The sequence below is a fragment of the Lycorma delicatula genome, chromosome 1 (genome assembly GCF_047948215.1).
Source record: "Lycorma delicatula isolate Av1 chromosome 1, ASM4794821v1, whole genome shotgun sequence".
In the NCBI taxonomy this organism is placed as follows: Eukaryota; Metazoa; Arthropoda; class Insecta; order Hemiptera; family Fulgoridae; genus Lycorma; species Lycorma delicatula.
This window is the reverse complement of record NC_134455.1, coordinates 191,321,885-191,338,906: the sequence shown is the minus strand read 5'-3', so window position 1 is coordinate 191,338,906 and position 17,022 is coordinate 191,321,885. Positions and strand designations below refer to the sequence as shown.

At 36.5% G+C, this 17,022-nt stretch overlaps 1 protein-coding gene across 3 annotated transcripts in view; it reads left to right on the top strand.

Annotated features, from left to right (window-relative positions):
* The first annotated feature begins 1,307 nt into the window (after window positions 1-1,307).
* Window positions 1,308-17,022, top strand: part of NiPp1 (nuclear inhibitor of protein phosphatase 1) — a 62,663-nt gene continuing 46,948 nt past the window's right edge. The window contains exons 1-2 of one of the 3 annotated variants that reach the window (XM_075369132.1): window positions 1,369-1,712; window positions 5,804-5,988. Coding sequence is in view for 1 of the 3 variants with exons in the window: in XM_075369152.1 (XP_075225267.1) it covers window positions 1,684-1,712 (29 nt within the window). In the remaining 2 variants the exon portion in view is untranslated. Of the gene's footprint in view, window positions 1,327-1,368; window positions 1,713-5,803; window positions 5,989-17,022 lie in introns of those variants that run through there. The other 2 variants (XM_075369141.1, XM_075369152.1) reach the window with 2 other exon arrangements.

Sequence of the window (17,022 nt, the reverse complement as noted above, 5' to 3'; positions counted from 1 at the left end):
ACTTTTTCTAAAAAAGCTTTTGAGTAATGATTTTGCTAAATTTTGGCTTTCTAGCTATCAAGAGAAAAGAAGGATTGGTGACTGATTATTCATTAAGATGCAATGAACATATCATGATGAATTATTCATTATGATATGCATACATCATAAAGTTTTGTTTTTTTTGTAAATTTATAATTCTTAAATATTTTAATTACATTACTTAATGAATATGTTCATTAGTACCTTTAATTATGTCAAATATGAATAACAGGGAAAGTACAAAACTTGATAATTGCACAACTGAATATAGTAAGACTTTAATAATTGCTTGTCTTAATAGATTGTTTTCTTATTTGAATTTCTTAGGTGCTATGAACAAAATATGCAATAAACTCACTTACCAAAAATTTTATGGTTTTTTTTTGTTGTGAGGGTGTCAACATCATTCATTTTCTAAGTGAATCCTGAACTAAGATATTTTTAAGAAAGTGTTAGATCACGTTAACATTTTCCTGAAATTTACCACTACTCTGAACAGATCTCATCGTTTTTATTATGTTAAGAATAAAAAGAGTTTTTTTATAGTTAGGAAGAAAATAATAGTGACCATGAAAATTCAGCTTTGTGGTACGTATTTTGTTCAGTTTAAAAGCTTTTAATTTTTCTTAAATGTGGGTGAACAAGACAAAGAGAAAATATCCAAGCAGTTTAAACTTCTGGATTTGTTCATTGTTTAGATTTTCTTTTAATTGTATTGAACAAGTACTTGCAACTAAGATGAAACAGGTTTAAAAGTGCTGATAACAAAAACTGAGTTAACTTGGAACAGAGGTTGATGGTTTGTAAGAATCAATTATACCTTAGTATAAAGTTATATTCTATTTAAGCAAACTGCTAATGCTCATAAACAATTCTGGTGCAGTGATTCTCAAATTCTTTTTTTTTAACTGGTGCTCTACATTAGGGAGAATATTTCATCAGTGTCCCTTTTGTATCAAGAAATTGAAATAGTCTAACTCTTAAAGTATCTTTAATGCATGTTTGCAATGTAAAAATATGTTTTCTAGAAAAATCTGATTTTATTGTATTATAATTTTAAAATCAACTTTAATAAATTTTTTAAGTTAATTTTAATTAATTTATTATCGCAAATACATCCTCTAAATTTAATCTTATAATCAACCTAGTGAACGAGTGCATCCACCCTATCATTTAATTGGTACAAAAAAATGTTCTATTAAAAGCCGTATAGCTTTGTTAACACGGTTTGGCTCAGCACCGTATATCGAATACCGCCATTGCCTTAACTTATTCCATTGCTGCCTAACGTTTCTATTCTTTGTGGTAAGCCTCTTTCTTTCTTGCGTTAATACAGATGATAAATTACGAGAACAAGTTACTTTTTACATATTTTACGTGCCAGATTATGATAAAAAAAATTGACTAAACAAGATCCTTAATCCAGTACTAAATTTTAAAATTTACATTACTTTTTTTATACATTTATCAGAACGAAACTAATTTTATGCTAGCATATTAATGACGATTTTAAAATCTTTCATATAAACGTTAACAGAAATCGATCAACTCAAAAAGATTATAAAATAACATAAAACGGTTCGTCAGCTCACCGTTCAAGAGCCTAGCTGTTACACAGTGTTTGTGTACATTTGTACGTCCTCACGATATTTAAAAACAAATATGGCGAATCATTATGATGTGCCCAGTTGGTAAGTTACATTTATCCTTTTAAAAATAAATTAAATACGTTACGCTATGTTTAAAATTATTGAATTTTATGTTTCTTTCGTGTATTCAGTATTATGTACTATTCTAACTCTCAAGTAGGAAGTGTGTTTAAGTGATATTAGGTTAGGTTGCGCAGAGTATAATTTATAATTTGTTTCTGCATCACAATTTTAGTACAATATTTAAGATATTACTCAAACGAATAACTCAGTTTTTCGTCTTTATTTTGGTAAATTTTTTAGGATAATTTTTCTGACGTGTTTCACTGTAAAGATGTAAATTAAGGCTTACCTTTTTTGTTTTGTTTTTTTTTTGTGTATTAGAACTTATATGTAATTCGTACTTTTATGTTTGCAATTTTAATAAATTACCAGCCTAACTAGACAACTTAATTCAAAACTTAATGGTGATATTTCAGCTTAAATAAAAGAAATTACAGTTAAGAATTTACAAAGTAAGTGTTTGTGAAGTCCCTCTATAGAGTTATATAAAGTATCATTTTACTTTTAAGTGTTTCAAATTCTTTAAAGAATTTAAAATTAAATTCTGTTGTAATAAGGTACTTAGGTAAAGCTCCTAAGGTAAATTATATAAGAATTATGTACTCTGTATTTTAAAATAAATTGTTGAGATTGTTATTCAGTTTCATATTTTTTTCATTTATACCTTTCTAGATTTGATCCATTACTGTTTTACAGTGGTAACCTAAAGTTTAAGAATATTCTTACAATTTGTGTCTTGGATGTTTGATGTAGTCAGAAGAAAAAATTACTTATGGATAAATTGATTATTTGTATATCATAAGGTAACATGATCAATCATATAAGGAAGATAATGATGTACTTCATTTAAGTGTGGTGGAAGTAAATGTAAAGTTCTTGTAATTTGCTGTATTATTGGGTAATGAATAACACTATTACTGCAATTATTATTCTCATACCTGGCTTATTAAACTACATCAATCTAGCCATTATATTCATCTGTACCAGCCATTAGTCATTTGACAATCAATCCATTATTGCATTCTGCTTTCAGACTTGCATAGAATTATCAAATTAAAATTCGCTTCATATATGTTAGCAAACTAGTAATTGTAATTTTTTCTGTTATATTCACAATTCATATAGTATGAGAATAATTTTTTTAGTAGTTCAGCTACTTTGCATAGGCCATTGTTTTCTATGACAAATGAAACTGAAGAATCTCTGCTTTCTTGCTTTGTAAGTGAAAAATTCTTACCTGAATGTACAGGGGAATCCTGATCATCCAACCTAAACAGGACAGCGAGTATGTTTGGATAATGAAGTACATCGAATAATAAAAAAAAGCTATTACTATCACATTAAAAAGATTGTTGAATCAAATTACTTTTAACTCAAGAATTCTTGAAAATAATAAATATTTTTTTTGTCATCAGTTACTTTACTGGTTTGAGCTACTTCTCTATCACTTTTTATTTTATGCTACATTTTAATTTCATCATATTTAATATATTCATTACGTTGAATGTCAGGTGTAACAAGTATGTTATTACCTGGACACAAGTGTGACCTTTTTTTTTGTAGAATGTAATTGTTTGAAGTGCATTTTATATAAATACCTAAAGAATCTTACGTTCATTGAATTTGGTTTTTCTTTCCAGAAATTTTTAGAATAAAGATATAATTAAAGAACCAGTCTTTTAATACAATTACTTTAATTTTTATTATAATTTTTTAAGGAAGGTCATGATGTTTTAAACTTAATTTCATATCATCTAGGGATAATTAAAATGTTTATCCAACCAATGTAACTTTTTGAGTTATGGAAAATTATAAGGTAGAAATAGATAATTTAGCTCAGAAATGTAGTTTTTATAGAAGCTTCATTAATAGGTTCTATGCTACTTAAAAAACCATTCACGGGTTTAAATAAATATATAAATATATTTTTTTGATCTGATTGAAGGGAATTTTTAAGGAGATGGTATCAGTCAATGCCCATCTCCTTAATTCTTTGGTTGATCTGAACGATCTGTGTACTGTACTTCATCTGGTGATCATAATTCACGTCAAAGTGAAGAGTAATCACCAGTTCCGCTTGATTTGTGTCAAAAAATCATGACAAACGTTAACAAGGACAACAAACTGTGAGTGTCAGATGTGGCACATTTTCATCTCACAGGTTACGTGAACAATAGAACTATTGTTACCGGGGATACAGCAACCCCAATGAAAATCATGAATTACACCTGCATTGAACAATTTCCCATATCAACATGAAGACTGGTTTCAGCAGGATGGTGTGACCATCACACACTTCAAGGCAATCAATGGCAGCTGTGCAAGAACTATTCGGTAATCATGTCATCTCAAAATTTAGTGAGATTCCCTGGCCTCCAAGATCACCAGATTTGTCAGTTTGTAATTTTTTCTTGTGAGAATACCTTAAAAATGTGGTCTATAACAGTTGGCCAAAGGCATTAGGTGAATTGAAACAAGCAATTCAAGACAAAATTTGTGGCACCTTATTTGAGATGTTGCAAAAACCAGTGGGAAACCTCAATGACAGAGTGGCAAAGTCATATGTAGAGAACATTATCTGCTTGATGTAATTTTATTATTAACTGCTTGATTGTTATTGTTATTAGGTATTCTCAAAATTTTATATTTTTATATGTTGCTATTAGTATTGTTGTATCCACTGAGGAGGAGTACATTAATCAATCCATTATTTCAAAATCCTTGAAGAATAAGTTTGAGAATGATCAATCTCCTTCTTCCTTTGGCCCCAGCATTTGTTCATACAGTTTTTCATCCAAAGAGATCTGGATGCCCATATTTCTTCTGTTAATTATGTTGTACATTTCTCTTTTTTTAGGGAAAGTGATGGATTTTTCCTTTAGGATTCTCCCATCTTCTCTTCCCAAAATCATTTCTTCCATCATCTTAGGTTCTTCTAGATCTTCGATCTCCTTTAACCAATTGTAACTGTTCTTCACTTTATAATGTTTGATTTTATTAAAGATCTGATACATCAGTCTGGTCTCTGGCATCTATAATATGATAGTCTTTGTTTTCTCATGGTATTGACGATTGATCCTGGCATGGTGAAGAGAATCGTGGTGGGAATTAATCACAATTTTTCTTGGAAAGGTTCTGAGGACTCTTCTATCAGTTATTTGGTGTTTATCGGTTATGAATTTAGAGTTTAGGTAGAAAAGTGTTTCACAAGCACATGTGGCTTCAGGTTTTACAATTGTATTGTAATGTCTAAGTAATTATAATATATCTTTTAATCGTAATAGTTTCTATCAATAAATTTTTTTTGTTGTATTTTTCAAAAGTTTTCACTTTTTTTTTTGCCACTGTATATTTTGGAACTAATTAGTAGCATCTTCTTCATTGGTGTTACACATAGCACACTGTAGATGGTACCCTCTTAAAAAAAGTTAGGAAACATCTTAAGTATATAATTGAATATTAATATATTCAGTCTAATTTGTGTTTGTTCATTTAATGTGATGGTTTTGTTAAATGTTCTTTGTAACTTTCAGTGAGATCTTAGTTCTTATGTGCTATGTATACATTTTACATATTGTGCTTAATGTCATTGTACGCATGTCCTATTTCTGTGAAGTAATTTATAAAAATTTGATTCATTGTATGTAGTGTCTTTATCTGTTTCTTGTATTTATGGTTAAGTGTTTGTAAAGTATAGTATTTAGTGTGATCACCACAGTCTAATTTGAATGTTGCTAGATTATTATTTTTGTCAGGCCTTGTTTTGTTAATATTGTTTATGAGCTTGGTATTTTATTTGTTACTTTTACTGCAACCCAGTAACTTTTCCTGAAAATGCCATTTTGTGTGATTTTTACTTTTTTTTTTATGTGATATATTGTTTACAATTATAAGCTAATAACCATTACCTCCAGATATTTTATTGCATGAGTTCTTCATTGTAGTTGTTAGATGATGGAATATGTGTAATAAATTAACAAGTTTGTGCTGTGTGGGGTTGTTAGATGTGTTGTGGTTAAGTATATCATTGTAATAGTTTCTCTATAAATTGTAAATGTTATATTATCTAGTTTGTGTGCAGAGAAGTCAAGAAGATTATTGATTTATTGTATTTAATTACTCTACATGATAGAAATGCAGCTTTCTTACACATGCCACTCACAGACACAAGGAACCTGTATTAACAGTGTGATTTTTGATACATTCATTTTAGCAGAAAAAAGATCTTGGATTAAGAGTATTTAAACAATTAAAGGTTAGTAAGAATACAAACTGGAAACTTTCCATAGTGCTAGAAGAACTTATTTTAATAACCTTGAGAGATAAGATGATAATTAAAAGAAATGAGAATCTTGTGATAAAAAAAAAATGTTTGTAAAGAACAATTTCTTAGTTTTTATAAATAATGACAAAGATTATGTGTTGGATTGGGAAATAGATTATTATTTTACAGCATTGAAGTGAAGAAAATAGAACATATAATTGAGTGTCCCTTTAGGAACTTTCAGGGGATCATGCTTTCACCACACTATTTCTTTTTGGTACAATTCCATTTATTATTCAGTGTTGTTAACTTGAGTGCCACTTGTTCTGTGTGTCCTTTCATAACTTATAACATTTATTCATCAATAGTGTTGTCAGCAAAAGTATACACCCTTTGCAAACCATATTCACTTTCATGCAATAAATTTTCATTAAGAAAAAAAGAAAGTTGTAAATCTATAACACACAATTTCAAGAAAACAATTTGCTTAATATTTTATTTAAATTCCTTTATCCTTAGCTGATTTTGTTCAAGTTATAACATAAAGTGTAATATGATGCTATATAGTTTTTGTTTTAATAAAACAGTCCGATATAGATTGGTCCAAGAGTTTTAGTATGTATTCATGAGTGTGCCTTTAAATAAAATTTTATGTTTTTAACTTGAATTTAAAAAAAGGAAGAAGTTCTACAATCAACCAACAATTTATTTATTTTTTTATTTATGTTCAAGCCTTATTCTTTCTCAAATGCTTTTGACGGATGCTTTTGCTGATTCTTTTTCTCTTTTGTATAGGAACTTCATATGATAGTCAGAGAGTTTTCCCAAATAAATTAAATGGAAAATTTATTTTAAAAAAAGAATTATATTTCTACACAAACAATCTGAAGATACGGACACTTTTTTAATAGTCATCATTGCTTAGTGTTTGATAGGTATATTATACCTATACCAAAGTTGTGTAACTTGATGTCATTCTGATATTTAAAGTATTTTTGGTGAAAATTTAAGAAAAATTGTAAGAAATTGAGGGTTAAAAAAGTAGTACATAATCCTGAATTTAAGAGTGCCTTAGCTTACACTCTATAACAGTCTGTTTATGTTTCATTGCATTCTGTTTATTATTTTATTGAAACACCGGTTTCATGCACTTACATTACTTGTAACTTTTTTCATACAGCCAGAATTTTTTGTCAGCTTATTCTTGTTTTTGTTTTTTTTTTTATGTCTGCATCAAATTAACGTCTAGTAAAGCTGTTAGTTGGTTTTATTAATTTGGCACCGACTTCCAAACATTTAAATTTCAATTAGAGTTGAGAAATTGTTGTTTTTTACATGTAGTGCGTTTGTAAGTCTATTTTATTATTTTTTAAATTATCAGTATTGTACAATTATCATCATTTGAGTGCAGCTATGAACTCATGTTGTGTTGATTGTAATAACATTTTTTGGAATGTGGGACCTCATTTTGCAATGAAATTTCATTATGATTTCTCTTCAGTCACACATATTTTATTTTTGTTATATTTCTTTTTATTTTCTAATTGAATTTTTGTCTTAGCAATGTTTTCATTTTACTGTATTTCTTTTCTAATTTTATTCAGTACCAGAAATGATACGGGAACTTTAACATCTTTATTTTTTTCTTCAGATTTTAAAGCTTGCTTTAATTAATTTATTGGTTTCGCTGATGCCTTTCCATTGATGCTTCTACTGCTATAAACATATTTTATTTAAAATACAGATTTGACAACACTTCTTGCTCTCTGTGTGAATTCCAGGTAAGAATGTATCTCAAAAAAAGTGATAGGCATGGACGATACTCTGGGCCCACAATTAAGCATTGAACAGTGTAGGGGGTGTCCTTTCTACCCAAACGGCTCTTCCCACCTACTGGTAGTAAGTACGGCATGGCAGGTCGGGCCGCCAGGTTGGATCTTCTATTATTTGTTATTTTTTATCAACCCATTTTGATTCCCCTTCATTTTATTGAGTTTTTTGGCTCCTTCAGCACTCCAGGTATGTCAAAAATATTTTTGACTTCAGATTCATCATCTGGGGTTAATTCCTAACATTTTCATACCCCACATGACTACTTTTGAAGGGGGCCAATTGTCGCATGTTGAGTATTCGCATATGTAGGTCGAACGAACCGAGGACACTTCTTCAGTACCCTCTAAAATCTTCTCCAATACTTCAACTATCTCCAGTTCTGGAGAATCCATTGAAACATTCTTTGGATAGACAATTGTCCTACGACTACCCCTAGACTTGATATCTACACGTAGTCCAAGCGTCTTGGAATCAAGATTGACCTAAGTTCCTCCGCCTTTGCTGTCCCGTGTATACAGATGTTCAAATTCTCATTTACTCCTCTCCGTAGAGATACTATTTCACCCACCTCTTCACTATTTACCGACACCTTTACGGTTTGTAACAGATTCGCATAAGCCTTGCCTTGGGCCTTTACTATCACCGTGCCACTATCAGTGACCGGCGGACCGACTGTTTACCTGCTGACCTTACACCACTTAAGGAAGCCATCTCATCTGAAGACATCATCACCTGAAACTTCTGCTGATAGTCCCATTGAATATATATCAACATCTTCTGATCCACCCACACACACAGAAAACCCTGGTAAAATTTCATATTTTGTAAAAAGTTTCCTCAGTCCCTTCAAGATTTGAGATTACGTAGTCGACGAATCGTAATGCACAACAAACTTCATTCTCCTAACAGGCTTACCCAACACCGTGTCAGTTACAACAGCCGTTTCTTTCACCTGGGCTGATCCCATAAGTCCGCGGTATAGAGCCTCCCTTCAGAGACTTGGTTAAATCCCTAAAATAACAGATATCCCAATCCTCTGAACTTCAGTCACCTGTTCCATTCCCTTCGTTACATCTTTTGACCATTTCTTCTTACTCAATGTCACTAACTCTTCATCTGTAATGTATTCATTAAGGATGTTAACTAACATCCTTAGAGAGTATCCTTAGAGAGATTCTAATCTCTCGCTTCCTTGGCAGTTCTGTTTGTGTTTGCATTTGTTTATTTTTTGTTTTGGGCACCAACCTAGGATGTGACAACTCAACAAGTTGTAAATTCGCAGTGTACAGTGAATTTACAACAACCTCTGAAGTCCTTAGCTTTCTCGAGGGCTTGAACTGCGCTTTCTTTCACCGTTTGTTTGGTATTAACGTTCTAATTAATGAGTTTATTCAACAACTTCAGTTCTTCCAGAAGATGGTCTAAATCTGTCTCCTCAGTGATATCTCCATTGCTATTATCCCGCACTACTTCTTTTTTCTTTTGGGAACTCTCTCCCGCATTGTCTCAGTTTCCACAGATGTCACGGTCCTAGCGACGACAACCCTCTGAGAGGTACTCTCTTCCGGTAGATTGGAACGTCTTTTCGATTTACCTGAATCTTCTTCCATACTACTGAAATTTACAAAAATTTAAACAGTCACAGTACTCACTAACCACTCTATAATACTAACACACTGTATATGAAATGACAAACAAAGCCTCTTACAAATAAAAATTATCAAACAATAGCTTATTATAGTAAGCTACATAAGACTGTTATCAAAGGTAACCAAGCACAAGAATTAAAATTAAGTAACTCAAGCAACAACACCTTATCAACGTAAGCTACTATAATCAATAATATTTAAATAATGTTACCTCACCCCGATAACAAATCAATCTAGCCACCTGCACTAACAAATAAATGCAAGCGCAGGCGAAACTTGACTTTATAAAATTTTAACTTTATAAAAAATATAAAACAAAGAAAACACCACTCTTACTTCACACACTACCTCAAATAGTAAATATGCAAAGCCCGTAACTCATTAAAATACATTAAAAATCCACCAACATAAACCACTAGATAAAAGATTGGAGAGCCACCTGAAGCACAACCAAACACTCTGACGACCAATCAGATACTCCCCATAGTCCAACCCTTATTGGTGTGGATGTTAACGCTAAGTCACTGTTGTGGTATAGCAGCGGGTTCACCGTTGATGGCGGTGAATTAATTGAAGGCTTTTTAGCCCAGCATAGCTTACTTGTATTTAATATGCCTGGTGGGTTGCCCACCTGCGCAGGTAATGTAGATAAGTGTCTGTTGTTTGGTGGAACGAACATCGATGTCACTGTTGGTAGTTTTATTTCTGCCAATGTTAGTGACTGGAAAGGTGGTTGATGATTGCTCAAGGATCATCGATTGTTGGTGGCTTGAGTGAGCACTACCGAAGTAACGTTACAGTTCAGCAGGGTCTTTCTCTGCACAGGCCTGCGGACTGGAGGAAATTTGTTGAATTTCTGTCGGCCAGGCTTCGTGTTCTTATAAAGCTGGTGTAGCCGAACGGATTAAGGCTTTGTGTTCTTGATCGGAGTCTAGAGACATTGGGTTTAGAGGACCTGGCAGATAGGTTGTCAGCGGCTTTTATTGATGCTGTTGAGCATTCGATTCTCCGTAGTTCTGGTCAAGAGAAACTTACACCATGGTGGAATAGGGAATTAACAGGTCTGAAACAGGCTGTCTGTCGTTTACGGAGAGCGTCTCAGCGTGAGGGTGATCTGGAACGGCGGGATGTCCTAGTTGCGGAGTATAGAGAACGAAGATCTCATTATTTCCATAAGGTCTGTACGGGTAAGAGAGATTCTTGGCGTTCCTTTGTTAGTGAACAGGGAAACAAGGATGCCTGGGGTGTTAAGGACGTTCTTCTGTCTGCTGTTTCGACCCGACATGGTGTAATATCAGATGTATCTGAAATCTTACGCAGATTACTTAACGATTTACTGCCTTCTGATAATGAAGTTGGGGAGACTGCACACTCACCCTACAGGTGAGGTCGCTCTGTTTCGCAGAGATGCATTGTCTGTGGAGATTGCTGAGGTCGAAGTGTGTCAGTCTATTTGTAGTTTAGGCAGGGGTAAAGCCCCGGGCTTTGATGGAATAACGGTGAAGCTCCTTGTTCGCTCAGTAGGGGTAAATGTGAGAACTATCACACGGATGTTCAATAAATTATTGTTTGGTGGGTGCTTGCTGGAAAAAAGGAATTGTTAAATTGCTGTTTAAAGGAGGGGACAAGAATCCCACTATTAGTTCGTCTTATAGGCCTCTTTGAGAAGGTTATGTATCTTCATATAAATGAGAGGCTGACCATGCGTAGGTTACTGATGGAAAACCACTACAGGTTTCGTCCCGGAAAAGGTACCGAGAACGCTATACTCCTGTGATGAGTAGTATCGATGAGTGCGGTGGAATATATCTTGGGAATTTTACTGGACATTTCCATTGCTTTTAATAACCTGTGATGGCCTTTTGCTATTTACCAATTGCAGAAAAGAGCATGTACTGATATCAAATTGCAATTATTGTAAATCTATTTCAGTCATCATGATGTGTTGCTCCATGAGGGCAACCATGAGGTTGGTAAGACACTGCCTAAGGGTTGCCCCAAGGCAGTGTGTTGAGTCCTCTGTTGTAGGTGTTTGAGTTTGATTCTCTTCTGCGGCTGAGGTTGCCCAGTGGGTGTCGCGTGGTAGCTTATGCCGATGACGGACTCCTGCTGGTCGAAGGGTGCTCTCGGAATGAGTTTGAGCTCAGGACTACTCGTGTGTACAGGATATTGGAGCTGTGTAGACATCAACACAAGATGACGTTCAGCCCGGTTAAGACCACTATGATGCTCCTCAAGGGTCGATTGGCTGTTAGGCGGCCGGCTCACGTTTCGATGTCAGGCCAATGTATTAAATATGTTCAGGCTCAGAAGATCTCAGGGTGTTCTTGGATGAGAAGTTGCACTTCAAGAGGCGCCTTCAATACGTCGCAGAGAAGGCCTGTAGAGTCTTCTTCGGAATTCAACGTGTGGTTAGTCCTGTATGTGTTAATTTTAGGACCATGAGCATCCTGTACAAAGGCGTTTGTGAGGCTATTATGCTACATGCAGCGCCTGTTTGGGCGAGGAGGCTAAAATTTTAAAGTCATCAAAATATTTTATCAAGGGTCCAACGACTTACAGTAACAGGTGGTTACCAGTAGAGGATGAGATTCAGTGATGGACGGCCGCCACTTTGCCACTACTCGCGGTGTTTAGCTCTAGAAACTGTTATCCTGTGTTAATCGTAGTGATCTGTATGTTAAATTGTGTAAGAATGTTTAACAAACAATTGTACAGGTGCGGAGTACGAGACTATTAATAGTTTTTAAGTTAAGTTTTTAGTAAACAAGGTGGATGGACACGAGTGTAGTGTTAGTAGTGAACACGGTGAGTGCATTAAACTAGATTATTAGGTTAATACATTTAAAAGTGATAGTATTTTAGTATAGATTACATATAAGAAGTATTTGCTGAATGAAAATATACATAAAGAGATAGGTTTAAACTTAAATAAATGAAAAAAAACAAAATTGTTAGATTAAGTAATTTAGTGTCACCGACAGTTTTGGTGCGCTATAGTAAGCAACATAGAAGCTCGGTCCACTTGTGATACACATTTAGAGTTGTTTTTAGTGATTTTTAATTTATATAAGTGAAAAAAAAACTAATTTTTAGAGTGTAAATAAGTGAAACTTGTAGTGATAAATGTTAGAAGTGTTAAGATTTACTTAATAAACGACTTTATAAAGAGTAACATAGTCGGTCGTAAATAGTAACATAGTCAGACTTAGTATCATAGCCAGTCCTACTATAAATTTATTATATTTTACATTTTACAACACAGACGTACTAATCTGGTTTATTATATTTTATTGAATTAATGGACGTATGTCATAGTTGAAAACAGGCATACCAACTTAGTTTATTTTATTTTATTGAACTGGTGACTGTTAAATCTTGTACGTCTGTTCTACTAGTATAATCCTCTTTGGGAGTGAGTGGTTAATTTGAATTTCATAAAAAAAATTTTACTAAGTCCTACGGACAAATATATAGGGAAAGTCTTATTCCCCTATAAATCCTGCCAGGGCCCCTGGACTCCATAACCCGTTGGATACCATGCCGGACCCTGAAGTACCCTCACACCACCACCACGCTTTTCCCCAAGAATTTCTCCCTCGACTTTCTCTACCCTCCTCATCCCTCTATAATCACCCCCTATTTTCCTTACGGAGTAAGCGGCAAATTGAATTTTGCAGGACTTAGACATTTTTTCTGTCCAACGGGCAAATATATATGGAAATACTCGTTTCCTTATAGCTCCGTGCCAGGACCCCTGGGTTCAACCCATGGGGTTTCAGACCAGACCCCCAAGGTACCCCTTACCACCAAAAATTCTACCTTTTCATCAGCACCACCCTCTACACTGAATATTTTGCACTCTCGTGCAAGGTGTGCATGGCGTCTATGACTTTTCACACCTGAAGAAAACTGATATAATAGAAAGGATGAAAGGAAAAAGGCAGACGCAAAATACCGACATTGTGACCTCTCGGCTAAGATCAATTTGGAAGAAGCAATGCCCGACCTGAAGCCCAAGGGACTGCACCCCCGACATATCAAAGGCGGTAAAGGTAACATAAAACCCAAGGCGAAGCGATCTCCTACTTCTGTGAAAGATGTAGCGACTGGTGCGTTATAAAAAATTGCCCAGAGATTTGAGTGGCTTGCTAAAGAGCTTCAGAGGAACATGGCAAAACATGTCAACAAAAGTATCTAGGTGTTGGAAACTGACCTCAGCATCGCTGTACTGGATCTGAGAAAGCAGCTAATGCTAACAAGACTAGCGCCAGAACTAGTTGTACAGTGACTACACAAACACAAATAGATACAGGCTGTCCCATTCAGGATGCGCTGAAGAATGGGATACCATCAGCAGAATTACTGGAGCTTATCAAAAAGAACTGGCCCAAAAAGCCTTTAAGAACACCCACGTGGGGACACCGGATAGAAGAAGGGGACTCTGGACACTGTTGTAGTAGTGGACATACACACACTTACAGAGGCAAGACGATGGAGATTTTTGCAGCCATGCATCCACAAGTGGCCTGGATCCTTAGCAAAGCTAACATTGGAGCTGAGGAAGTGACGACAGCTACGCTAGAGGCACGTTTAACTGATGGTACGAGGTATATAGAAGCCCCTATTTAAAATAAGTATCATGTTGTCACAGACACTGGTGCTGATACTGCGTAGACCCTAGTTGAAGCCTTTAATAAAATAAGGGACAGTAGTGGACGCAGTATGGATTCTGTACAGACAAGAGGTATTCCACTGTCTATGTAAGAAACATTCTGGGGAACGAAGGACTGGATGTCAGTACCGCATTGTTTTGCTGGGTGGAAAACATACAATACCATGGGGAAGTGACACCACAGAGGGATTTAAACATAACACTGTAACCATTGTGGTCAGGCCGGGTACATCCTATGCAGACATTCTCATAGAAATTGAAAGAAATAGCGGTTCCCTAGGTGTCGGAGATATTTTCTATTAGGATAACCGGCAACAACGATATGGAGATCAAAGTTAAAGAGAATATGAACGCTAATGGTATGCTTAAACACACAATTGTAGCCAATACTAAGGAAGGAAGTATTACTACCAGGACGAGGACTGCATTCCTTAGGATCAGGGATGTAAAAAATGACATACAGCCAGATTAGGTACGTTAAGGCCTGTCCATGGTGGTTGGACAACAGATTCCGGAAGATGTAAGCATAATGATTAGGCCGAGTTACGGCGACACTGGTGTGGCCAGGTTTCGGCCAGCTCCAGTGGTGACAAGGACAGAAGGGCCGGATCACAGATGGCTTTGTACACTGTAGGGTGGATACTATAGAATGGCCACAGCGATGTTATAGGTGTCACAAACTGGGACACAGATCGAGGTATTGCACGGGCGCAGACAGAAAGGCTGCATGCTTTAACTCCGGAGCAACTGGACATCGTGCTGCAGATTGCAACATTGTTTCAAAATGCCATACCTGTAATATTAAAGGTCACAGGATGGGCAGTATTAAATGTCCCAAGGTGACAAGCATGGCAGCTAGCAAGGAGGACCGGGCAACAGCACGACAATGAAAATAATACAGCTAAATACAAATCACTGTGCACTGGTGCCAGAGATGTGGCAGAGACGGACATGTATATCGCCCTAATTTCTTAACTGAATGCACCGCGACCCCGCCCAGGTTGGATTATCTCAGAGGATGGTACTGGACCTCTATGTGGCATGCTCTATGCATGACATACAATGTGTAGTTGGCTTTGTTATTATTCTTGTTATCTCTCCTCCAACATCTCCATGGAAGAATATAAGTAAATATTGACCATCATACCTAGGGATATTTCAATTCGCTGGCAGTTCTTGGTGGCTGGTGATTTCAATGTCTGGGGATCGACCAGGACAAATGAGATAGGAGCAGTCCTGATGGACATGGTTGTGGCGCTTGATCTGGCTGTGCTCAATGTTATTCCTTCGCTTCCTCGCCCTGAGCAGGACCGCCGAAGGAGCTCATTAGAGTATTAAGCGGGGTTCTTAAGGGAACTAGGTCTAAATTTCGATGTTAAACTTTAGTGGGAAGTTTATTGCTGAGGTTGTTAGTGCGGATCTGTGACATTCAGATAGTGGCTCTTTATGGTAGGATCTAGGCGCGGGGTCTTCTTTCCTCGGTTAGGTTTCTAGCTTAGTTCTTGAGGGCGACGTGGTAGCTGCAGGTGTCCGTTGTCTTCATTCTGAAGGCATAAACATGTAAATCTATCTCGGGGTGAATTTTTACCGATGTAGATGTCCCTCGGGGCATCTGCATCGGTGGCATCTCTGCGGGGCCTAAACTGTAAGCTATGGTGCGCATCAGTTTGAGGGCGAGAAGAAGTCCTCCGTTAAAGCCACTGCTGGCTAGCAACGGAGCGGGTGGTGTAGCGGCCGGACATGCTACGAGGTGGGATCTTCTCCCCTCGGGGAGGAATCGAGATGTGCTCAATGTTAGAGGAGAGTACACCTTTAGGAGGGGCACAACAGGTTCCATCCTAGATGTGACCTTTGCCTCCTCAGAGGTTGCAGCCAAAAATAATGACTGGAGAGTCTAGGATGGTTATTTGGCTAGTGATCACCAGGCTGTCCTGATGACTATGGCAGATACTGGTTCTGATGGAGACGACTTACCTACATTTATGGGTTGGAGTACAATAGGGCAGGATCCTGCAGTACTTACGGAGGGACTTAATCTGAGAGAGGTCTATGGAGACATCACTGTGGAAGAAAAGGCTTCCTTTCTTGCAAGCGCACTAGAAGAGGCCTGTTCCATCCTCCTGCGCAAATACACTAGACAGGGACATCCCCCTACGTATTGGTGGATGGAAGAAATAGCTCTTAAGAGAAATAAGTGCCACAGGCTCAGAAGGCCAACAACTAGGGCATACTTGCATTCGGTAAGATCTGTATATGCAGAGCAGTACAAGGTATGCAGAAACAATTTAAGAAAGCTAATTTTCCAATTGCTTCTCGGCCTCTTGGCTAAGATCAAAGTGTAGCTAATTGTCCAATCAAAGAAGAGATGTTGGTCTCAACTGATACAAAACATAGAAACTGACTCGTGGGGGAAGCCTTACGCCATATTGGTGAGGAGTGCCATCAGACTTAAGGCACTGCACACAGCGACTGCGTATGAAACTTCTAATGTTGTGAATGGGCTTTTTCCCCGCGGGTATGAGGTACCCACGGAGGAAGCGGATGAGGACGTGCCTGACCCTGAGATCCTTCTGTTATTTACTAGCGAGGAACTGAAGGAGGTGATCACAAAAACACAATCTGCTAAGGCTCCTGGCCTGGACCTGCTGCCGAACATGGTGGTTAAGGTAGCGGTCCGAGCCGCCTCGGAGGTTTTTCTTGAAACCTATATTCATGCTTAAAGGAGGGGGTCTTCCCGAACATATGGAAATGGCACGTATGGTACTGGTACCATATGTGCCGTTTCCAAGCGCACTGGCAAGGATCCAGCTCTTCCCTCGTCATACTGGCCGCTGGCCATGATTGATGCGTTGGCTAAAGTATTCGAGA